This window comes from Bufo gargarizans, chromosome 6 (genome assembly GCF_014858855.1).
Source record: "Bufo gargarizans isolate SCDJY-AF-19 chromosome 6, ASM1485885v1, whole genome shotgun sequence".
In the NCBI taxonomy this organism is placed as follows: domain Eukaryota; kingdom Metazoa; phylum Chordata; class Amphibia; order Anura; family Bufonidae; genus Bufo; species Bufo gargarizans.
Genome location: NC_058085.1, coordinates 334,135,255 through 334,161,154, shown reverse-complemented (window position 1 = coordinate 334,161,154; position 25,900 = coordinate 334,135,255). Strand labels below are relative to the sequence as shown.

The 25,900-nt window shown below is 47.2% G+C and overlaps 1 protein-coding gene across 1 annotated transcript in view; it reads left to right on the top strand.

The window, feature by feature from the left end:
• Positions 1-9,674: 9,674 nt before the first annotated feature.
• The window catches only part of DPYSL4 (dihydropyrimidinase like 4), a 51,056-nt gene continuing 34,830 nt past the window's right edge, over positions 9,675-25,900 (top strand). The window contains 8 exon segments of the mRNA XM_044297438.1: positions 9,675-9,796; positions 12,997-13,085; positions 16,830-17,014; positions 22,277-22,441; positions 22,660-22,721; positions 22,814-22,894; positions 24,138-24,206; positions 24,289-24,409. Of these exon segments, the coding sequence (XP_044153373.1) occupies positions 9,758-9,796; positions 12,997-13,085; positions 16,830-17,014; positions 22,277-22,441; positions 22,660-22,721; positions 22,814-22,894; positions 24,138-24,206; positions 24,289-24,409 (811 nt within the window). The 5' untranslated portion in view covers positions 9,675-9,757.

The following is a 25,900-nucleotide window of genomic DNA, read 5'->3' as shown; positions in this document are numbered from 1 at the left end:
TGGGGAGAGATTCCCACTGAGGTGAGCGCTAGCCTCATCACTGAACATCAGCCGGTCAGCCAATTCCTCCTCTCCCAATTGTTCCTGCAAATGAATACAAAAGTCGCAACATTTCGAATTGTTGTCCGGTTTCAGCTCCTGAAGAATTTGTAATATGTATGATTTACAACGCAGATGTCTTTACTCTTCATAGGATTCTCCATACTATGATTTTTGGCACTTGTACTTTCATACTGGTCAGCCTGGCTGACGTTCTAGGACTATGCTTCTACACGAATCCTGTTTACTGTCTCTTCTGAAATATTTGGGTTGGCCCAGAATTTTCCCATGACATAAACAGCCAGACACATCTACCAATTATTCTTTCACAACAGACCCCATGCTTGCAAATTTTAAATTGCAAAAAGTTTTTTCTTGCTGCGATGTCGCCATCTTAAACCTGCCCCTTGGTGTACTGGTTTAAACTAACCACAGGGGGGGCCAGATTCATGAAAACTGCCCATAGCAACCAATCACAGAATAGCATACCTGTAGTCAACCATTCTCGAATCCGCACATTAAGGGTCCGTAAGTGTTTTGCGGTCTGCAAATTGCGGATCTGCAAAACACAGGCACCGGCCGTGTGAGTTCCGCATTTTGTGGACCGCAAATGGCCGGCCCTATGATAGAAATGCCTATCCATGTCCTCAATTGGCGGCAAGAATAGGACATGCTCTATCTTTCTTGCGGGGATGCAGAACGGAACTACGGATGCGGACAGCACACGGTGAGCTGTCCGCATCTTTTGCAGCCCCATTGAAATGAATGGGTCCGCACCCGTTCCTCAAAATTGCGGAACGGATGCAGAGCCAGAAATACGGACATGTGAATGGAGCCTTAGGGTTCATGCATACGGCCGTTGCCCGGCCATGGCCATATTGTGGCCTGCATACGGCGGTTCCACAATACACGGACACCGGCTGCGTGCATCACGGATTGCAGAACCCGTCCGCAATCCAGGAGATGTGGAACGTAGGCACAGATGATAATCCCGTGGAAGTACTGCAGCACAAAAAAGTAGTGCATGCACTACTGTTTTGAGGTGCGGACCGTCGGATGCGGATCGTGGACCCCATTCAAGTGAATGGGTCCGCTATCAGCATGTGGCTGCCCCACGGTCGGTGTCCGTGCCATTGGCCCGGCCAACATATGGTCTTGCGCATGAGCCCTTAGGGCTAGAATGTATCAGGGTGTCACAGATAAATTTTAACTCTTTTTTTTGGTCTGGGTTGTACATGGCCATGCAGGGAAATTGTAATCATAGGAATTATGAGATATTAGTGCAACTAGCAAATTTTTTTATTTGTTTTTGCTCTTCAGGTGGAAAGTCCACAGAGCAACCATTTTATTTGGCCATTGATTTGGCTTTATGGTAGTTTCTTCCTCTGCTTTGACAGAGCGACAGAAGGTGGAAATCAATACTTGCACAAAAATCATTGATCCCTATGGAGTAAAATGGCTGGAGAGCAAGATGGACAGATGATAAAGGCAGGAATTTGGGGCAATAGGACATAAACTTCTGTCCATGTTATGGACAAAGGAAGTCCTCTTTTTTGTTAGCAGGGTCCATATAAAGCTGTAATAGGACTCCTATTTTGGTGCACGGGTCCTTTTCATATAAAGGTTTTATTCTCTGCAAATCTTAGCCCTTCATACATCAGTGTTCGGTCAGTGATTTCCATCAGTGATTTTGAGCCAAAACCAGGTGCGGCTCTAAACACAGAACAGGAGCAGATCTTTCCCTTATACCTTATGTCTGCGGAGGCTCCATTCTTGATACCTCACGCACACAGCCGTTGTTTTGGTCCGCATCCGAGCCGCAGTTTTGGCGGCTCGGATGGGGACCCATTCACTACAATGGGGCAGCAAAAGATGCGGACAGTACACGGAGATCAGTTGCTCTGTTCCGTGGTCTGCAAAAAAAATATAACATGTCCTATTCTTGTCTGCGCTTTGCGGACAAGAATGGGAAGTTATATTAAAGGCTGTCCGTGCCGTTCCGCAAATTGTGGACCGCAAAACACACAACGGTCGTGTGGATGTAGCCAATCACTGATGGAAATCACTGACCGAACACTGACGTGTGAATAAGGCTTTATAGATACATTTGTGCCATGCTCCATGGGATGCAATGTACAGAAGTATTCTCCAGTAGATGGATCGCAATGCAAGGAAAATAGCCCTCTACATACACCACACCCAACATAGCTTGTACATGGAGGCAGCATAGGTCTGCACTATTGCTCCACCCTGCCGTACAGTGCACATGGCTATGACCCGTCCATGGGGCCTGCACAGAAGGACAAAGAAAGACAAATCAAACTGCACCTTTCACCTGTAGGACCCTCATTTAGGCAGGTTTCTGTGCCAAAGTGCATGGCGATTATTCAGTTAACATAAATCCATGGATTTAGGGCTCATGCACACGAACTTATATTCTTTCCGTGTCCGTTCCGGTTTTTTTTGCGGACCGTATACGGAACCATTAATTTCAATGGGTCCTCAAAAAATATATAGGAAGTTACTCTGTGTGCATTCATGTTCAATTATTGTCCACATGACGGACAAGGATAGGACTGTTCTATTAGGGGTCAGCTGTTCCGTTACGCAAAATACAGAATGCACACGGACGTCATCTGTATTTTTTGCGGATCCCTTTTTTTGCGGACAGCAAAATACATACGGTCGTGTGCATGAGCCCTTATGTTAATGGATCTGATTCTTTGAGAATTATTTCTACGGTAAATCTGCAAAAAAAATCTGCAACGAATCATGTGGCTGCCTCTGGGAATAAAAAAAAACAAAACAAAAAAACATTACTTTTAAATCTTCCTTACGGAATCCGGTGCAGATCCGCGGGTACCGGTAATTGGCAACAAGATCCGCAACAGTGCACTGCTTCCGGATTTTATGGTGGATTTTGACTTCCTCATTGAAGTAAATGGGGAAAATCTGCAACAAATCTGTGAACGTTACACAATACGTATCGACATACTGCAGGTTTTAAACTCTGCAATTTGCGCATGAGTAAATCTCCGCAGAATCCACGGGTAAAATACCCAGCAATGCTATCTTGTATGGACTTACCCTTTGTCATCTATATGGGTTTAGATCACACAATAGACTCCAATACTAAGGAAGGAATAAGACAAAAAAAACCTGCACAGAATCTAAAACTCAAGAACATGGGGGCAAACTACTAAAGTAAAAAGAGCCGAAGACAGAAAACGGCGGCACAGATGTGGTAGAGAGGGGCCACAAACATAAAGCACTGTACAATGCAAGGTAAATGAGGGGCGTATTATCCACCATAACAGGCCATAGTATCTTTGGTTTCTATGATTATTTTTTCACTATGACACATTGTCTCCTCTGCTTTCCCCTAATAGACGGCAGAAGGGAAGAAAGCCTGTCATAAAAGAGACACACACTCTCCAGCCTTAGGCTACGGCTAAATTGTGGATAGTCACATCAGGGTTTAATGGGTGACTGTCACCTACAGGAGGATCTGTCTGACTGCGAGGACATGACACAAGGATGGTGATGTGCCCCATCTGACACTCGCCTCCAGCCCGGCTCAGTGCAGTGGATGGGGAGATGTGTCCGGGACAGGTAAAGGCACAGATACCTCTAAACTACAAATAATACTTTTTATATACATGAGAAGAAAGGGATGCAAATGATCTCTGTGAATGAGATGTAAGGTAGCTATTCGATAAGTCAATGTTAGACCCTTTAAATAGGCCTTGAGACATGACTTGGATAATAAATAAGCCAGTATCTCATCTGCAGACAGCTTTTTCGGGGGTTATTGCTCCTCATCAGTGCAGAGCAGAGAGTACTGGCTTTAGGGTCCATTCACACGTCAGTATTTTGTAATCCGTTCCGCAACTTCAATGGCCTGCAAAAAAAAATGCAGACAGCACTCAGTCCTACTATGGTCTGCAAAATGCGGTCCGTGGTCCCATTGTAGTTAATGGGTCCGCAAAAATGCGGATGACATGCGGAATGCATCATTATGTCATCCGCATGTCATCCGCAATTGCGGATCTGTTTCCAAGAAATAGAAAAAAATAATGTCTTTAGTACCCTAGCAACATATATTCCTCCTTCAGTTTTTTTTGCGGAAAAATGGAACGGATGCGGATGTACGATTGGTAAATTGGAAAGGAAGGGTTTTGCGGAAACACGGATCTGCAAAAAACTGAACGAAAATCTGGAAAAGAAAAATACTGACGTGTGAATGGACCCTAACTGGGTGAGAGGCCTAGGTATGGCATATAAGCCTCCTCCGTCAGGAGAGATAGTACCCCCCAAATCCTGACTCAAGGCCTAAAGGGTTAAACATTGACTTATAGCAGGGATGCTCAACCTGTGGCCCTCTAGATGTTGCAAAACTACAACTTCCAGCATGCTCGGACAGCCTACAGCTATCAGCCTACTGCAGGACATGGTGGGAGTTGTAGTCTTACAACAGCTGGAGGGCAGCCGGTTGAGCATCACTGACTTATAGGATAGCTGCCTTACATCTGGTGGCATCAGAGGCAGAGCTTGTTAAGAGCTCATCTGCATCCATCCTTCTTCCCAGGATTCCAGAGGAGCATGTATGGCCTATACGTCTCCTCACATGATTAAGGCTCTCTCCATAAGGAAAGATAGTACCCCACAAATGTTATATACATTAATTGGTTAGGAGCCATGGTGTATGACGGCCGGTAGTACACACGGTCAAGGAACTTTTGAGTTAAACACATTCAAGGGTAAGATCAGAGTGGATCACACTTCTTTAAATATTACATTTGACCCAATCTGTAATAACCTTCTATCAGTATCTTTTTTTATAACCAAAACATAAAATTGGACATACTGTATAATAAATGAGAAATCAAAGCAGCTGCAAGGGCTGGGTCATTATGTTCGTTTTTTTTTTATCACTGGACATATACTGGGCATATACTGGACATATACTGGGCATATACTGGACATATTGCCTAGTATTTCCTTGTGACACTAAAAAGGCTCTGACCTATTGAGGCATGGACTCCACCAGACCTGTGAAGGTGTCCTGTGTTATCCACCACCTAGATGTTAGCAGCAGATCCTCTAAGTCCTGTAAGTTTTGGGGTAGGACCTCCATGGATCTGACTTGCTTTTCCTTCACATCCCACAGATGCTCGATCAGATTAAGATTTGGGAAATTTGGAGGCCAAGTCACCGCCTAGAACTCTTTGTCATCTTCCGCAAACCATTCCAGAACCATTGGTGCCATAGGGAATACCGCTGGAGAGTAGGTGGGGTTACTGTGACTTTCTCTACAGTATTTACCATCCCAGGATGGCCAATTTCCCTACCCCCCAGAATGTGCCGCTGTAAAACAAGGTGCACCCGGCTGTACTGCTTCCCCGACTATGATGTTATGCAGGGCACCCCAGATATATAAGATCAGGGAAACAGGAGCGGGTCTAAAATTCATGTTTATTGGCAGATAAATAGAGGGAGAGTTAGATAATTAAATATAAAATACATAGACATATGAAATAGATACATAGAAAGGCAGATTTACAGATGACAGACAGATACTATCTATAGATCTGTTTTTGCATTTATCTATCTAATATCTATCTATATCTATCTACTATCTATCTATATCTATCTAATATCTATCTACTATCTATCTATATCTATCTAATATCTATCTACTATCTATCTATATCTATCTAATATCTATCTACTATCTATCTATATCTATCTGTCTATCTATCTATCTACTATCTATCTAACATTTATATTTATCCATCTATCTGTCTCATATCTATTTATCTGCATCTATTGGTCCATATAACACATTGTCAATTGCTTATATTTATGTATCATCTAATATCTATCTATATGTCTATTACTTATATCTGTCAATCATTTATATTTATTCATCTATCGATAGATCTAATCTATTTATCTATCTCTATCTATATATTTACTTATCTGTCTATCTTTCCAAATCTGTATGTCTATCTATCTAATATCTATCTACCAACTTATCTATCTATCCAAATCTGTATGTCTATCTATCTAATATCTATCTACCAACTTATCTATCTATCCCTATCTGTATGTCTCTCTATCTACACCGGGATGTGTAGCAGTCAGGCAGGAGGACACTATGTAACGCTGCACTCTGTGTATTTCAGCACCACACCCCTTGGACAGTGCAATCAGCCTGAGAAGTAGCTGCCATCTGGGCTGTAACCTCAGGGGGCTATGTGACAGGTCCTAGACTCCTAGACAGTGTCCCTTCCTCAGATTGAGCCTGGCAGACCGAGCAGAGCCTTCCCTTCAGATTATCCCGCAGAGCCTCACATCCAACAGCCATGGCAGAGAGGAGCAGGACGGGCAGGGTGGATGGAGAGGTCCCCGGTTACTTTTCTAAGCTGGGATCTGGCAGCCCCAAGCCCAGGCAGAAGTATGGGGGCATGTTCTGTAACGTGGAGGGGGCCTTCGAAAATAAAACTATTAACTTTGATTCCCTGAGTGTTGGGAAGAAGAGTGCCCAGAGGAAGGCGGAGGTGCCCGGGTCCCGTGCCAGCTCTGACGGGCTGAGCGAGTCCGGGAGCGAGGGCAGCGTGGACGGTCAGGGGGCAGCTGACGAGGTGGACCCCCGAAGAGAGGACAGTGGAGGGGAGACATTCCCAGCAAGTGCCCAGGTAATGGCGAGGAACCGTATACACCTAATATATGTCTACAGTTATTTATAGATGTATTTACTTATTCTGTGTGCTATTATCTGTATGTTATCTATCCCCTAGCTCCAATCTATTCATCTACAGATGTAGCCGAGCTAAACCTGACTCTGATAAGACGTGGCACAGTGTTCTCTTGGTTAGTGACAAAAGCCAGTGAAATCCATTGAAAAGTCAATTATCTTCTTCTCGCCGTTTTTTACTTAACGCATTAACCATCAAGTTTAGCTCGTGTCTATTATCTATCTATTTATCTACTTCTATTATCTATCTTCTATGTATCCATCTATCTATCTCATATCTATCTGTCTTCTATCTATCTTATATAATCTATCTATCTGGTGCTGTGGCTGGGTCCTGGTCCTGTGGCTGGGTCCTGGTCCTGTGGCTGGGTCCTGGTCCTGTGGCTGGGTCCTGGTCCTGTAGCTGGGTCCTGGTCCTGTAGTTGGGTCCTGGTCCTGTGGCTGGGTCCTGGTCCTGTAGCTGGGTCCTGGTCCTGTGGCTGGGTCCTGGTCCTGTGGCTGGGTCCTGGTCCTGTAGCTGGGTCCTGGTCCTGTAGTTGGGTCCTGGTCCTGTGGCTGGGTCCTGGTCCTGTAGCTGGGTCCTGGTCCTGTGGCTGGGTCCTGGTCCTGTAGCTGGGTGCTGGTCCTGTGGCTGGGTCCTGGTCCTGTAGCTGGGTGCTGGTCCTGTGGCTGGGTCCTGGTCCTGTGGCTGGTCCTGGGGCTGGGTCCTGGTCCTGTAGCTGAGTGCTGGTCCTGGTGCTGGTCCTGTAGCTGGGTCCTGGTTCTGTAGCTGGGTCCTGGTCCTGTGGCTGGGTGCTGGTCCTGTGGCTGGGTCCTGGTACTGGTCCTGTAGCTGGTCCTGTGGCTGGGTCCTGGTCCTGTAACTGGGTGCTGGTCCTGGGTCCTGGTCCTGTGGCTGGTCCTGGGTGCTGGTCCTGGTGCTGGTCCTGAGGCTGGGTTCTGGTGCTGGTCCTGTAGTTGGGTCCTGGTCCTGTGGCTGGGTGCTGGTCCTGTAGCTGGGAGCTGGTCCAGTGGCTGGGTCCTGGTCCTGTAGCTGGGTGCTGGTCCTGTGGCTGGGTCCTGGTGCTGGTCCTGTAGCTGGTCCTGTGGCTGGGTCCTGGTCCTGTAACTGGGTGCTGGTCCTGGGTCCTGGTCCTGTGGCTGGTCCTGGGTGCTGGTCCTGGTGCTGGTCCTGAGGCTGGGTTCTGGTGCTGGTCCTGTAGTTGGGTCCTGGTCCTGTGGCTGGGTGCTGGTCCTGTAGCTGGGAGCTGGTCCAGTGGCTGGGTCCTGGTCCTGTAGCTGGGTGCTGGTCCTGTGGCTGGGTCCTGGTGCTGGTCCTGTAGCTGGGTCCTGGTGCTGGTCCTGTATCTGGGTCCTGGTCCTGTGGCTGGGTCCTGGTGCTGTGGATGGGTCCTGGTGCGGGTCCTGTGGCTGGGTGCTGGTCCTGAAGCTGGGTGCTGGTCCTGTAGATGGTCCTGGCCCTGTAGCTGGGTGTTGGTCCTATAGCTGGGTGCTGGTCCTGTGGCTGGGTGCTGGTTCTGTGGCTGGGTGCTGGTCCTGTGGCTAGATGCTGGTCCTGGTGCTGATCCTGTACCTGGGTCCTAGTGCTGTGGCTGGGTCTTGGTGCTGGTCCTGTAGCTGGGTCCTGGTGCTGGTCCTGTAGCTGGGTGCTGGTCCTGTGGCTGGATGCTGGTCCAGTGGCTGGGTCCTGGTGCTGATTCTGTAGCTGGGTCCTGGTGCTGGTCTTGTAGCTGGGTCCTGGTGCTGTGGATGGGTCCTGGTGCTGGTCCTGTAGCTGGGTCCTGGTCCTGTGGCTGGGTCCTGGTGCTGTGGATGGGTCCTGGTGCTGGTCCTGTAGCTGGGTCCTGGTGCTGGTCTTGTGGCTGGGTCCTGGTGCTGTGGATGGGTCCTGGTGCTGGTCCTGGATCTGGGTCCTGGTGCTGTGGATGGGTCCTGGTGCTGGTCCTGTGGCTGGATGCTGGTCTTGTGTCCTGGTGCTGATCCTGTAGCTGGGTGCTGGTCCTGGTCCTGTAGCTGGGTCCTGGTGCTGGGTGCTGGTCCTGTAGCTGGGTCCTGGTGCTGGTCTTGTGGCTGGGTCCTGGTCCTGTATCTGGGTCCTGGTGCTGTGGATGGGTCCTGGTGCTGGTCCTGTGGCTGGGTGCTGGTCCTGGTGCTGTGGATGGGTCCTGGTCCTGTAGCTGGGTGCTGGTCCTGTGGCTGGGTGCTGGTCCTGTATCTGGGTCCTGGTCCTGTATCTGGGTCCTGGTCCTGTATCTGGGTCCTGGTGCTGTGGATGGGTCCTGGTGCTGGTCCTGTGGCTGGGTGCTGGTCCTGGTGCTGTGGATGGCTCCTGGTCCTGTAGCTGGGTGCTGGTCCTGGGGCTGGGTGCTAGTCCTGTGGCTGGGTGCTGTAGCTGGGTCCTGGTGCTGGTCCTGTAGCTGGGTCCTGGTGCTGTGGCTGGGTCTTGGTCCTGTGGCTGGGTCTTGGTGCTGGTCCTGGTCCTGTAGAAGGGTGCTGGTCCTGTGTCCTGGTGCTGGTTCTGTGGCTGGATGCTGGTCCTGTGGCTGAGTCCTGGTGCTGGTCCTGTGGGTGTGTGCTGGTCCTGTGGATGGGTGCTGGTCCTGTGGCTGGGTGCTGGTCCTGTATCTGGGTGCTGGTCCTGTGGCTGGGTCCTGTATCTGGGTCTTGGTCCTGGTCCTGGTGCTGGTCCTGGTGCTGCAGGGTCTTCCCCTCCAGCCTCCGTCAGTCTCGCCCTTTGTTCGCCCTCTGGTGGGGGAGGAGGCTGGCTCGGTGGCTCCGGCCCTAGGAGAGGCCCCGGCTGGAGGAGGATGAGGCATTGTAATTCCAGGCAGGGGGAGCCACGGAGCCTCCACAACAAAAAGCGCAGGACACCTCCCCCACCCACCGAGCCTGACACACCGCTCACAGGTCCGGAGCCTCGTCTGCTGGGAGCCGGGGCCCTGAAGCTACGGAGCCAGGATGTCTTACCAAGGAAAGAAGAACATCCCTAGGATTACTGTAAGGCGGGGGGAGGGCAGGTGTGGGATCCATCGCAGAGGAGACAGCCATGACAGCAGGACAGTCTCTGCTGTTAGGCCCTTTAAATGAAGCAATGCACACAGGGGCCCCAAATATTGCTGTATTTCTAGGGCCCAGCAGCAGAGATGTGCATGCCATATACTGGGGAAGGTGCATCTTACAGAAGGGCTGGTGACTGTGGTGGTTTGCTGCAGGATATCCTATGGTCTCATCCATAGAGGTACCTACCTGTGTGGGGATCAGTGGCCATAGACTGTAAATGAGCGAGGAAGCACTGCTTCTGGGTCAGGGATTCCCTTCTGATGAATCCAAATAAATCTGTTCAGTCTCCGCTCTATCAGGAGGACAGATTGTTTGGAAATATGTCATGAAATGGTTTGGATCCAGTAGGAGAGGAGGACACAGAGCAGGATACTGGGTTGTACTGGGAAGAGCTTGGACGCCATGGACCCTAATGCAGATGACAGGGAGATGACTCCCAGCAGGATGACTGTTACCCCCATCTATAAGGTAGAGGCTGTCGGTGTACTGCTGGCAGCAGGGCTGATTCCTGTATACTGCCGCCATCCCACTGACCGCCCGGTGTCCGTCCGCTGGCTAACCTTCACATTTAATTGCATTGTTTTTTTTGCTACTTTGCTACTAGAAATGTAAATGTATTATCTATGTGCAAGTATATAGCAAATGGTGTTTATATAGAGAGGAAGGTAGAAAAGATAGATAGATAGATAGATAGATAGATAGATAGATAGATATGAGATAGATAGATGATAGAGAGATAGATAGATAGATATGAGATAGATAGATAGATATGAGATAGATAGATAGATAGATATGAGATAGATAGATAGATAGATAGATATGAGATAGATAGATAGATATGAGATAGATAGATAGATAGATAGATAGATAGATATGAGATAGATAGATAGATAGATAGATATGAGATAGATAGATAGATAGATATGATAGATAGATAGATAGATAGATAGATAGATAGATAGATAGATATGAGATAGATAGATAGATATGAGATAGATAGATAGATAGATAGATATGAGATAGATAGATAGATAGATAGATATGAGATAGATAGATAGATAGATAGATATGAGATAGATAGATAGACAGACAGATAGATAGATATGAGATAGATAGATAGATAGATAGATATGAGATAGATAGATAGATAGATAGATAGATATGAGATAGATAGATAGATAGATATGAGATAGATAGATAGATAGATAGATATATAGATACTGTAGATAGATAGATAGATATGAGATAGATAGATACTGTAGATAGATATGAGATAGATAGATAGATGATAGAGAGATAGATAGATAGATGATAGATAGATAGATAGATAGATAGGTAGATAATAGATAGATACTGTAGATAGATAGTTGGGCCTATGGCCTTAGGTAGGTTTACATCTCTATTTTCCTGATCCGGCAGAGAACAGCCGCCGGAGGACTCCGGATACTGCCATTCACCTCCGGACCTTATTGACTATAATGGGATCCGGCAGAGAACAGCCGCCGGAGGACTCCGGATACTGCCATTCACCTCCAGACCTTATTGACTATAATGGGATCCGGCAGAGATCCGTCCACTTTCGGGCTAAATGCCGTCTTTCGGCCTAAAACCATTGCCTCAGTTTTTGTCCCATCCAAAACTGGTACTTATGGCAAAAAGCGGGCGGATCCCCTCCAGATTCTATTATATTCAATGGGGTCCGGCAGTGAATGGCAGTATCCGGCTCAGCTCCATCCGGTGGCTGTTCTGTGCCGTATCGGGTAAACAGAGGTGTGAACCTACCCCTAATATTTACGTTATCTAAAATCTATTTTGGCCAGACATTTTCGGAGTGGTTAGCGTCTAGGACATCTGGCGTTAGTCATCAGATTCATAGTCAGATTAAATGACATCATCGGCAGAGATGCTTTCCACTGCCCCACTGGGCGTTGTAGATATGGAGACCCTTCTATAGTCAGAGTGAGCACGTACCCGTGGGTCCTCGTTTTGGCCCCTATACAGTCCGTGCAGCATTGTGATTCAGGGCTGACCAGAATGTCCACCATGACCACACAAAGCAGACACCATCTGCAGTCTGTTATCTTTAAAGATCTGTACCTATGACACTGGCTGACCTGTTCCATGTGCGCTTGGCATCTGTGTTGGTCCCATGTTCATATGTGTCCGCATTGCAGAGAAAAATGTTTTATTATATGCAAATGAGCCTCTAGGAGCAACGGGGGTGTTACCATTACACCTAGAGGCTCTGCACTCTCTGCAACTGCCACGCCCTCTACACTTTGATTGCCAGGTCCAGGTGTGATCACAGTTATACCGCCTGGCCCTGCCAACCAAAGTGCAGAGGGCGCGGCAGTTGCAGAGTGAGCAGAGCCTCCAGGTGTAATGGTAACTCCCCCGTTGCTCCTAAATGCTCATTTGCATATATTTAAACAGCATTTTTCTCAGCAATGCGGGCACATATGAACATTGGACCAACACGGATGTCCTCAGCTGCCAAGTGCACATGTAACAGGTCAGCCAGTGTCATAGGTACAAACCTGACTATTTTAGAGCCAGGATTTGGCCATGTCGCAGGTGAGCTGCGTGACGTGTGCAACTTACATTGAAATCAATGGAGTAAAAGTGACGCATGACTTGCAGTGTTGGATTAGATGCCACTGTTGAGTCTCAGCAGGTCACGTGACAGACATTATATAAAATGTGACCGTGTAGCCGTACCCTAAAAACCAGACCCGTCCTAGGGAAAGCATACTTTTGGCCACTTCATGGGACTCTAAACGAAAACAACTTGATGCTCCTCACAGTTCACCCTGCACTTGTGTCTCCGTCGCTTCATTGGGGCTTTTCACTTACGGAGATGCAGGTGCAAGGACGTTACAGCGGTGCACTTTGGGCCTCTGGACCTATAGAATAAGCCCCTTTTTTTTTGCATGATACGCCTGACGACGGGGCCTCGCCTAGCCCCCAACCCTGCTGATATTGTGGTACTGACATGTCTTATTGAGTGTACCCTGGACTGGGCTTTCACAATATCGTGCATTGACCCGGCTGACCTGAAGTCCAGATATCGCGTATTATCGTATATATCGTACTTCTCTGTATTCGCCGGACACGAGACCCTCTGATTTCTTCTGCAGAGCGACAGACTTCTCATCAAAGGAGGGAAGATCGTAAATGACGACCAGTCCTTCTGTGCAGACATCTACATCGAAGATGGCTTAATAAAGTGAGTCGTGTTAGAGACAAGGCTTCTCCATTACCAGTACGCAGGTCGACCTGCTATTGCAGAGTGGGGGCTGGGGGTGGGGGGGGGGGGGATTCTGTGGGTAACTTATTTGTTTGCACTTTTGGTTTTTGCACCACAGGCAATCTTTTGTCTTGAAGGTCTCAGGGCAACCTTCTTTTTATCTACTGTAATGGTGCATGGGGGTGGTACTGCTGACTGCCAGAACTTTGTCATCCCCCCCCCTCCCCCAGCTCCCGGAGGGCACCCAGGACGCGTTTGAATGGAGCGTCAGTCGAGCATGAGCCTTGTTCCTCCATTCAAAGTCTATGGCACACCTCATGAATAGGTGATACATGATTTTGGCAGGAATATTTAATCTTTAAAGAGCAGTATCAACTATATTAAACCAGACATACTGCCTGTTAGGGTTGATCCTGCTGAATAAAATGATACCTGTCTTGTGAAAATCGGTTGTGGCATTCCAGAGAAAAAAGACTTTTATTCTTTGTGCACTGAGGGCGTGGCCAACCCTGGAAAGTGGAGGTGCACTGAGGGACTAGGCTCCACCCCTCTGTGCACTGAAGCCCTCATTTGCATAAATCATTTAAGTGTTTTTTTTTTTCCTCAGGATCGCTACAACTGATTTTTACAAGACAGGTATCATTCGAATCAGCAGGATCAACCCTACCAGACAGAATTTTTGGCTTAAAACGGTTGATCCTATGGTTAATAGGGGTTAAAGTAAAAATTGCCATACACATTGGCTCAAAAGGGGGAAAAACTGTCAGGATTGTCTGATGTGTATGGGACCCTCCCGACAGTCTCCCAATGGTATATATTCCATAACCATGTAGACAAACATGCATGCTCGGTCAAGTCAATGAAGGAGCAATGAGAGATATGGGTCAGATGATAAAGATCCCATAATCGCAGTGAGATATACAATATCTTTGAGCAAAACAAGAGCATTTGGCCACTTGACGGCTCCTTAGACACATCCGGGGGCTGCTGCATCGGGCATATTGTCATCCCCAGCGCTCTGGATGTTAGTCGAGATGTAAGGAGTAGATTCAGAATATAGGTAAAACTCTGCAGACTTCATACAGTTTCTCTGCTCTCTTTAAAGGGAACCTGTCACATTGAACATGGTGTTATAGAGCGGGAGGAGCTGAGCAGATTGGTATATTGTTTTATGGGAAAAGCTTCAGTAAAACTTGTATTTTATACATTTAAATTCCTGCTATTTCTGGGCTTTGACATCCAGGAGGCGGCCCTATCAGTGATTGACAGCCTTCCCTCTATGAGGAGGTGGTCCTATCAGTGATTGACAGCCTTCCCTCTATGAGGAGGCGGTCCTATCAGTGATTGACAGCCTTCCCTCTATGAGGAGGCGGTCCTATCAGTGATTGACAGCTATCTCTGTATACACAGTCATAGAGGTAAAGCTGTCAATCACTGGTAGGACCGCCTCCTCACAGAGGGAAGGCTGTCAGTCACTGATAGAACCGCCTACTCATAGAGGGAAGGCTGTCAACCACTGATAGGACCTCCTCCTCATAGAGGGAAGGCTGTCAATCACTGATAGCACCGCCTCCTCACAGAGGGAAGGCTGTCAATCACTGATAGGACCTCCTCCTCATAGAGAGAAGGCTGTCAATCACTGATAGGACCGCCTCCTCACAAAGGGAAGGCTGTCAATCACTGATAGGACCTCCTCCTCATAGAGGGAAGGCTGTCAATCACTGATAGGACCTCCTCCTCATAGAGGGAAGGCTGTCAATCACTGATAGCACCGCCTCCTCACAGAGGGAAGGCTGTCAATCACTGATAGGGCCGCCTCCTCATAGAGGGAAGGATGTCAATCACTGATAGGACCGCTTCCTGGACTTCAAAGCTCAGAATGAGCAGGAAATGAAATGTATAAAATACAAGTTTTACTGAATCTTTTCCCAAGCAACTATACATCAGTTTGCTCAGCTCCTCCTGCTCTATAACCTGCTGCCTGCAGATTGCACTGCATTTACCGTACATGATGACAGGTTTTCATTAATATTCAAATGAGCAATCCAGGTGAGCAATGTAAACCTATCAGTCGTTATCCGGTTGCTTGCAAAGGGAAAGTGTAGGCCAAGGTATCCAAGGTATCCATAACTGTGTCCATTAGGGCTCATGCACACAACCATATGTATTTTGCAGTCCGCAAAAAATACGGATGACGTCTGTGTGCATTCCATATTTTGCGGAACAGAACAGCTGGCCCCTAATAGAACAGTACAATTCTTGTCCGGAATGCGGACATGTTCTATTTTTTTGCAATACGGACATACGGAAACGGAATGTACATTTCCGTTTTTTTGTGGCCCCATTAAAGTAAATGGCTCCGCATATGGGCCACAAAAAAACAAAACGGATAATGAAATAAAATACGCTTGTGTGCATGAGCCCTTATGGAGAGTACAGCTTTAGGCTTCTTTCACACGAGCAATACGGATTGTGTCAGGATCTGTTCTGGAAGAAATGAAAGGTTTTGTCCGCTAGTTCAATCCGTTTTTTCAGCAATTGCGTTCAGTGTATGCAGTTTTTCCGTCCGGGTTATATCCGGATTGCATGCATTTTTCATGCTTGTGAAACAAAAAATGATGAATAACGATCTACATCTCCAAACATCAGTGAAAGATGCATTGAATCCGGATACCTTCCGTTTTTCACGCAAGCTCCATTCACTTCTATGGGGACAAGGCTGTGTAAAAAAAAAAAAAAAGCACAATATAGGCCCCATAGAAATGAATGGGTCTGCGTGTAAAAAGCAAGCACCGGATGCAGTGTGATTTTCACGCATGATTGCTAGGAGATGATAGGGATGAGCAACCCCGGACCTCATTAAAGTCTAATCACTGTATTATGTTCCCTTATAGCATGGTTATAAGGGGAAATAATAGCATTCTGAATACAGAACGCTTACTAAAATGTGGATTGAGGGGTTAAAAATTTTAAAAAATTAATTCACCTCATCCTCTTGTTCGCGCAGCCGGCATCGTCTTCTTGCTTCTTCTTTTAGGACCTGCCAAAGGACCTTTGATGACGTAATCGCGCTCACCAGATCAGCGCAGGTCCTGCTGAACGAAGATAGAAGATCCTTCCACGTGGTGAGCGCGATTACGTCATCAAAGGTCCTTTGGCAGGTCCTAAAAGAAGAAGCAAGAAGACGATGCCGGCTGCGCGAACAAGAGGATGAGGTGAGTTAATATTTTTTATTTTTTAACCCCTCAAGCCACATTTTAGTAAGCATTGTGTACTAAGAATTCTATTATTTTCCCTTATAACCATGTTATAAGGGAAAATAATAAAATCTACAGAACACCTAACCCAGACCCGAACTTCAGTGAAGAAGTCCGGGTTCGGGTCTGGGTATCGCATTCAGTTTTTTATCACGCGAGTGCAAAACGCATTGCACCCGCGCGATAAAAACTGAACAACGCAACGCAATCGCTGTCAAAACTGACAATGCACCCGCGACGTATCCAGGGAAAATCCAGGACGGCCTTACAGAGGTCACACCACACATGATGATCTTGACTTTTCCTTGGCCGTGTGGAGGACTACAGGAATAAGAACGTTTTATAAATTCAACCAACTTCTTTCAAAAGCATTTTGTATGGTTTTCAATAGATAACTTTTTTTTTTTTTTTTTGCATTAATACAACTTTTTGGACTGTTGTTTAGTTCCTAGTTGTTTTTGTGCAGGCAAATTGGAGAAAATCTGATTGTCCCTGGTGGGGTGAAGACCATTGATGCTCATGGCTTGCTGGTCATACCTGGGGGAATAGACGTCCACACCAGACTGCAGATGCCCATAGGGGGAATGACAAGTGCGGATGATTTCTTTCAAGGATCTAAAGCAGCAGTGTCAGGAGGCACCACCATGATAAGTGAGTACACGGCTGGAAGGTGTGGGGATTATTCTGTACGTTTACTGACCTCAGTGTCCCGTGGTTCTGGCTCGGTTTATACCAGAAACATTGATGTACATGCCTTGTGCCAGGTTCATTATGGCTTTTAGACACCTTGTGCACCTCCTTAAGATGCTTTTGAAAAGGAAGTAGGGGTTAGAAAATGGGGTTGGGCTTAAAATGCACCAAATTACTCAAAAATGTTCTTTCTGTTCCAACCAAGAGGTGGTGGAAGAGAAAGAAACGGGTCTAACAGCGTCTACCAGTCAGCATCAGCCACTGTGATGAAGCCGGTCTGTAGACGAGCACAGTAGGCTTAGATGTGGGGGTGCTCTTTACCTGTCAAGCTAAGGCCTCTTTTTCCGCGTACGTTCAGTTTTTTGCGTTCCGTATACGTAACCATTCATTTCAATGGATCCGCCCAAAAAAAACGGAAGGTACTCCGTATGCATTCCGTTTCCGTTTAGTTCACAGATAGAACATGTCCTGTTATTGTCCGCATAACGGATAATGATAGGACTGTTCTATTAGGGGCCAGATGTTCCGTTCCGCAAAAAAACTGAATGCACACGGATGTCATCCCTATTTTTTCCGGATCTGTATTTTGCGGACCTCAAAATACAGCAAATTACATACGGTCGTGTGCAAGAGGCCTGAGGGTGGGGGCCCTTTTGTGGACCCGTTGGTCGTTGCTGGTCCTGGGTCTCATCACTACTTATCTAAGGGATATGTTCTTGTTATAAACTCAGTTTTCATATTTTTCTACTTTCGTAGTTTAGTTTTAGTATACACAAGAGTATTCAGCTTCACAACATTACAGTCTGTGGGTTTATACCTTAGGGTAGGTCATCATTATGAGATCAGTGGGGGGTTGACTTCCAGCCCCCCCAATGATCAGCTTGTTTTCAGGAGCTGCTGCTGTGACCAGAATCAGTTACCAGAACATCACAGCTCCATGCACTGTGCAGTGCCACGTGCCACGCTGCTCCAACTGACCCCCACTGATCAGATATTAATGACCCCCCTCCTCCTTCATCATCAAATTTGTTCTTTAGTACATATTGCTGCATTAAAGGGGTCGTCTCACTTCAGCAAGTGGCTTTTATCACGTTGATAAAGTTATTACAAGGCACTTACTAATGTATTGTGATTCTCCATGTTGCCTCCTTTGCTGGCTGGATTCATTTTTCCATCACATTATACACAGCTCGCTTCCAGGTGTTATGACCATGTAATCCAGCGGCGGTGGCCGTGCTTCCACACTATTGTAAAAAGCACCAGGACGTGTGAGCACACATAGGCACGCATGCGCTGCAGCTCCCGATCCGACCACTTTGTGTCTGCGCTGCAGCGCTGGTCGTAACCCCTGGAAACGAGCCGTGTATAATGCAATGGAAAACTGAATCAAGCCAGTAAACTGCATTGCACTGTAATCATGGAAGTAGCAGCATCATTACTGTTAGGGCTTGTTCACACGACCGTATGTAGTTTGCGGTCCTCAAAAAACGGATCCTCAAAAAATACGGATGACGTCTGTGTGCATTTTACGTATTTTGTGGAACGGAACAGCTGACCCCTAATAGAACAGTCCTATCCTTGTCCGTAATGCGGACAATAATAGGACATGTTCTATTTTTTTGCAAAACAGACATACAGAAATGGAATGCACACGGAGTACCTTCCATTTTTTTTTTTTGCGTACCCATTGAAATGTATAGTTCTGTATACGGTCTGCAAAAAAAAAAAAACGGAACGGACACGTAAAGAAAATACGTTCGTGTGCAAGAGCCCGTAGTGTCCTATATCAGATCTTCTTTACAAAGGAAAAATCACATAGATGGGCAGACAGCGACATCACACAGGGGCCCGCCGCCCTGGGTCCTATAGGAAAAGGAACTAAGCCAGGGATGCCCAACCTGCGGACCTCCAGCTGTTCCAAAACTACAATTCCCAGCATGCCCTGCTGTAGGATGATAGATGTAGGCTGTCTGGGTATGCTGGCAGTTGTAGTTTTGCAACAGCTGGAGGGCCGCAAGTTAGGCATCCCTGAACTAAGCAACTAAAATGGTTACCTTAGTAGTTGTTTAGCACCGTATGTTCTGCGTGTGTCAGTGTTACTGTATTAGGCCCCGTCCACACTTCCGTGAAAAAAAGCGTCTGTGTGTCATCTGTGAAGATGTCAGTGAAGGATCCGTGATGTGTCCATTTCTTCCCTCCGTGTGTCAACCAATTAATTTAAGGATGTTGCTCAACTGAACATTTTCTATTTGTCTTCCATGAAAAACGGGCGGACCACGGGTGCCATCCGCGTTGTGTCCGTGATTTTTACAGACCCATAGACTTCAATGGGCTGTGCTTGTTACACATCACGGATCAAAGTAGTGCATGTCTCCGTGATTTTTTTACTGAGCCACGGTCAGGAAAAAAATACTGAAATATGAACCGACAAATTTTAAAGCAATGGGTTCGTGTGAAAATGCGGAAGTGTGGATGAGGCCTTAGGGCGTTGAGATTTCATTTTACGCTCCATACAACAATTTTAATTTAATGCAGGGTTGATGCCCTGGAGCCCTGATTTATCACGCCTTCACTCCAAATCTGAACGAGTGCAACCTTTTGGTCACAATTGTGCAAATATTATGTGACTTTTGCATTTTTACACCACTCTCTCCAGTTTTGAAACATGGGTGGAAACGGTTTCACTCCAGATTCATCACTGAGACTTTTTTAACAGTCGCAATAAATTAGAGAAAAGTAGGAAAATTGGGGGAGCTTCTCTAGACAAAAGTGTTAAGTTTAAGGCTGGGTTCACACCTGAGCGTTTTACAGCGCGTACGATCGCGCTGTAAAACGCTCAACAAGCAATAACCAATGCTTCCCTATGGGAATGGTTCTCACCTGAGCGTTTTACAGCGCGTACGATCGCGCTCTAAAACGCCCGACGCCCCAAGAAGTACAGGAGCTTCTTAGGGGCGTATTGTCGCGCGTTCCCGCACATAGACTTCCGGGAACGCGCGACAATGGGCGTTTGCTTGTTTTCGGAGCCGCGAATGTAAACGCCCGATAAAATCGCGTATACAGAGCGCATACAAGTACGCTCAGGTGTGAACCCAGCGTTAAGGGATGACTAAGGCTGAGTTCACATGGGCGAGATTTCCGCGCGGTTGCAAAGCGTGACGTGAACGCATAGCACCCGCACTGAATCCTGACACATTAATTTCAATAGGTCTGTGTACATGTGCGCTGTTTTTCACGCATCAGTTCTGCGTTGCGTGCAATGCGTTTTGATGCGTTTTTCACTCGCGTGATAAAAAACGGAAGGTTTACAAACAACATCTCTTAGCAACCATCAGTGAAAAACGCATCGCAACTGCAGTTGATTGCGGATGCAATGCGTTTTTCACGCAGCCCCATTCACTTCTATGGGGCCAGGGCTGCGTGAAAAACGCACAATAAGGCCCCTTTCACACGGGCGTTGCGGGAAAATGTGCGGGTGCGTTACGGGAACACCCGCGATTTTTCTGCGCGAGTGGAAAACATTGTAATGCGTTTTGCACTCGCGTGAAAAAAATCGCGCATGTTTGGTACCCAAACCCGAACTTCTTCACAGAAGTTCGGGCTTGGGATCGGTGTTCTGTAGATTGTATTATTTTCCCTTATCACATGGTCCGTCACATGATCTTTTACCATGGTGATGGATCATGTGATGACCGGAGTGACGTCACCACAGGTCCTGTTCATGTAATTAATGCTCACCCCTGGTCCTGTTCAGCAAAGGATACAGAAGGAGATGCCGGGCTACGCGATCAAGTGGACTAAGGTGAGTTAAATTTTTTTTTAATTTTTTTTAACCCCTCCAGCGCTATTGTACTATGCATTCTGTATTCAGAATGCTATTATTTTCCCTTATAACCATGTTATAAGGGAAAATAATAATGATCAGGTCTCCATCCTGATCGTCACCTAGCAAGCGTGTGTGAAAATCGCACCGCATCCGCACTTGCTTGCGGATGCTTTGCGATTTTCACGCAACCCCATTCATTTCTATGGGGCCTGCGTTACGTGAAAAACACAGAATATAGAGCATGCTGCGATTTTCACGCAACGCACAAGTGATGCGTGAAAATCACCGCTCATGTGAACAGCCCCATAGAAATGAATGGGTCGGTATTCAGTGCGGGTGCAATGCGTTCAACTCACGCATCGCATCCGCGCGGAATACTCGCTCGTGTGAAAGGGGCCTAAAGAACATGCTGCGATTTTCACACAACGCAGAACTGATGCGTGAAAATCACCGCTCATGTAGACAGACCCATTGAAATGAATGGGTCAGGATTCAGTGCGGGTGCTATGCGTTCACGTCACGCATTGCACCCGCGCGGAAAACTCGCTCGTGTGAAGGGGACCTAATTCATCAAAACAACATGAGACATTTGATAAATGTGGCATAAAGTACTCCAACACAGACTCAAGCAAAACTAGCTTACAATATTCCCCTCATGATAAATTACCCCCTAAGCGTCTACCTTTACCTTTTTTGAATTTGGGTAAGTACTCCAATTTCTCAGGAAACAAATTCAATATAATATTGCAATATGCAATAAAAATCCAGACTGCAATTCTCATCACAACCACTGGGTGGCCACACATAGACTCACATAGGATAGATATCTCGTGACAGAGTATAATGAAATTCTGTAGAACTAGGAGGAAAGAAAGGACACGTCTGTACTGTTGCAATTAATATATCAGTCATATCGATTAATAATTATTAGATATGATTGGAAGTATATCACTGAATTCAAGTTAAAGGGGTTGGCCCATTTAAGATATTGGCATTTCACTAGGAAGAGGGTCCCTGAAATAAAGGAGAGTGCACTGCGTGCTATCCATTCACTGATATGGGAGTTCCAGAAATGGCCACGTGAGTGCAATCTATTTTCGGAACTCCTATAGTGGTGAATGGAGAGCACACCACGCATGCGCGGTCACCTCTCCGTTCACCTCTATGGGACTGCCGGAAATATCCAAGCCAAGCTGGCTATTTTCAGAACCCCCATAGTGGTGGTTGGAGGGTTGCCGTGCATGTGTGGTGCGCTCTCCTTCGCTTTGGCGGTCCTGTTCTGGAGATAGGAGAGGTTCCCAGAGATTGACATTGATGCCATGTAGTAGCAAAAAATATATAATGATAACAATATTGTTTGACCAATATGTGTCCACTGACCGTACCTATTGTTCTAGTTGACCACGTATTTCCCGATGCCGGAATGAACTTGGTTTCTGCCTACGACCAATGGAGAGAATGGGCGGATGGGAAAGTCTGCTGTGACTACTCACTACACGTGGACATCACACACTGGCACGAGAGCCTAAAGGAGGAGATGGAGGCCTTAGTGAAGGACAAGGGTAAGTAGCAAGGCCTGAGATCGGAGACTGGATATTAGACCCATACCTGACCTAAAGTACTGAGAAGTCCTGAATTTTTCCTGTCTTTGACATTTATGGCCATATTCACATATGGCATTGGGCTCCGACATTGGGTAGAGGCTGTACTTGCTATTGCAGCTTTGTCCCATGGATTGTCTGAAATTTCATGAAATCCTCATTGTCCTCTTCTCCTGAAGGTGTGAACTCCTTTCTTGTGTTCATGTCGTACAAGGACAGATACCAGTGCACAGATGCTCAGGTACAGTGCCGGAACACCGTCGGTGTAGCAGAAGTGCTGTAATATGGATTTTTTTCTATGTAGCTTGAATTTAATATCTGCTTTGTTTACAGATGTATGAGATTTTCAGCATTGTTCGTGATCTCGGGGCCATAGCTCAGGTTCACGCTGAGAATGGAGACATCATTGAAGAGGTACTGCAGTGGATCTCCTGATGATGTCTAGAGAGGCTCAAGCCTGGGGCCAAACCAGGGGAGCACCTATGTAACTTTAAAGGGGTTGGCCCATAAACAACATTTATCACTTATCCACATGATTGCCAATGGGTCTGACCTGTGGCATCACCAATGATCATGAGAATGGGGCTTCCCAAGACCACCACTTCATTGACTTCTATGGGACTGCAGGCGGTCGTCCAGTGTTGTGTTCGGCAGTCCCACAGACAGTGAATGGCACAGCGATTAAAGGAGTTTTCCAACAATTCCTCAGTATCTGATCGTTGGGGGTCCGATACCCGGGAACCCCCCCCCCCCCCCAGATCAGCTGTTTGAGAAGTCCTCAGTATTCCTGCGGACAACGTAGTGGCCTAGAAGCAGCTCAGCCCATAAAAGTGAATAGTGATACCAAGCGCAGCCGTTCTACCAGAGATACTCAACCAGCCGCCCTCCAGCTGTTGCTAAACTTTAACTCCCAGCATGTCCTAATAGCTGTGGGCTGTCCAGGCATGCTGGGAGTTGTAGTTTTGCAACAACTGGAGGGCCGCTGGTTGAGGAATCCCTGCGCTATACAATGAATCGCGGTGTGCTTGGTGAGGTGAGAGAAGGCTGCGGCGCTCACGGAAGCGCTGGGGTCTTCTCAAACAGCTGATTGGCGGGCATGTCAGGAGTCGGACCCCCACCGATCAAATACTGATGACCTATCCAGATAATAAGTCATCAGAAGGCCTTAAACATGCGACATGCGCATTACCGTAACCATTCACAGAGGGGACTTGAGGACCCGCTTTCTGTGATGGTCCTAGTGGTAGGACCCCCGGTAATTATACATTTATCACCTATACTGTGGATAGGCGATAACTTTTGTTCATGGACCTTCCCGTCTCTGTCTCGGCTGACACTCCCTTTGCTGCCAGCGTCACAATCTTGCGCATTCGCTGTGCAATTGACCAGCGCATGCGGAGCGCTGTCCGTCCTGTGTCCGCTGGCTGCTCATGTCGGTGGAGCATGTGCAGTACGTCGCTGAAGCTCACGGACACAGGCTTGGCGAGCAATGTGTGAGATTTCGGCTCTGCTGAGAGTGACACCGGACAGCGAAGGCGCGGTTTTCTCGTGTGTTTGACACCCCCTGACCGGCGCTGTACTTAGTTTTATAGCGACAACACCTCCGACAGATTTCATTTAAGCAACTTATGCGTATTTCATAATTTATGACGTACAGGAACAAAGGCGCCTGCTAGAATTTGGCATCACTGGACCCGAAGGTCACGCGCTCAGCCACCCGGAGGAGGTAATGAGCTCACGTTTTTCGTAGACTTTGCTGAGCTTTTAGGAGGAGTAGCTCTAGATGACATGGATCCTGTCTCCCCCAGGTTGAAGCAGAGGCGGCTTTCCGTGCGATAACCATCGCAAAGCAAGCCAACTGCCCCCTGTACATCACCAAAGTCATGAGCAGGGGGGCCGCCGAGGTGATCGCTCAAGCAAAGCGGAAAGGTAAGAACAATTTACAGTCTCCATTATGGACATTGCCATAAACTTTGTATTATGGGGCTATTTTCCATGTTCGTTGTAGCAGAAAAATCTCATTTTCTCTGCCGCTTCGGAATGAATTATTCACATGAGTTTCTGGAAAGGGTCCAAGAGCAAGTTACCGTATGGAAGAGTATTTTATCTCGGCACACAGCCGCATCACAGCTCCTTGCAACTTGCAAGACGTATAGACCCATAATGTGTCTCCCCTAGAGGTCCATCTCGGTATATGTCCATCTCAGCCTATGAACAGAAAAAAATCAAGGTATTGCGCCATTAAATGCCGTGGTGTAGGTAGGCACCATATGGCGACGCACAAAGAGCAAACTGTGAGGTATGAGAAGTATTAGGACGGAAGGGATTTTTGGCACCTCCAAAAATATGATCACAGGTCGTCTCTCTAGTGGCATCCTCAGAGATCAGCTTTAAAGACCACGGGTCAGCAGGATTAACCCTACTAAACCATGCATACTGGTAGGGTTGATCCTGCTGGTTAAAATGATACCTGCCTTGTTAAAATCAGTTGTGGCGTTCCTGAAAAAAAAAAAAATGTAAATGAGGGCTTCAGTGCACCGAGAGCTGTTGAGGTGCACCCAGGGGCTAGGCCCCACCCCTCGGTGCACTGAAGTCCCCCTTTTTCTTGGGAACGCTACATCTGATTTTCATAAGAGAGATATCATTTTAACCAGCAGGATCAACCCTACCAGACAGTATGGCTGATTTAATGGAGTTGATCCTGCTGGCAGGTGCTCTTTAACCCGTGTATGGGTTCGGCAGCAAGCGTTTAGTCTCCTTACAGACCCAACATGGGGAAAATGGAACGTTATGCAGTTCCCTTTGAAATCAGTAGTGTAGTGCACATACAGTAGATGCCGCGGACCCCCAGAGAGAGGCACGTTCTGCAGCTGCTTTTCAGTCTGGTTAATAGATGAGGGTCCTTGGCGGGGAGCACTCCCCCTCTATTAGGGGATGTCGAACGGGGTTTTCTAAACCAGATGACCCATAGTGCAGCGTGCACAGGGCACTACAGCAGTAACATAGTGTGGGGGCCATTTACTGAGATACTTTTCACGCCGCTCTCAGATTCCCCCTACGTCGCTGTAAGAGTCGGCTAATTTAGGCGTACGCCTCGTCATAAATTAGTAAACTCTACGGCAGTCCGTGCACCCGGCTGGAGCAGCTATTCGCCAACATTTACGTCTGTTTCCAAGTATAAATATCAGTAAATTTGCCAGGGCTGGAGTTTCTGGCACGGCCCCGACTAGAGATGAGCGAACTTCAAGGTTTTAAGTTCGGGTTCAGGTTAATGGCGAGTTGCTTTATGGATTCCATTACCACGGACCATAACGCAATTCAAGGACGCAGTCCGTCATGATAGGAGTCTATGGCCTGCGTAACGGATCCGTCCGCTTTCCGTTATGCAGGAGTCCTTGAATTGCATTATGGTCTGTGGTA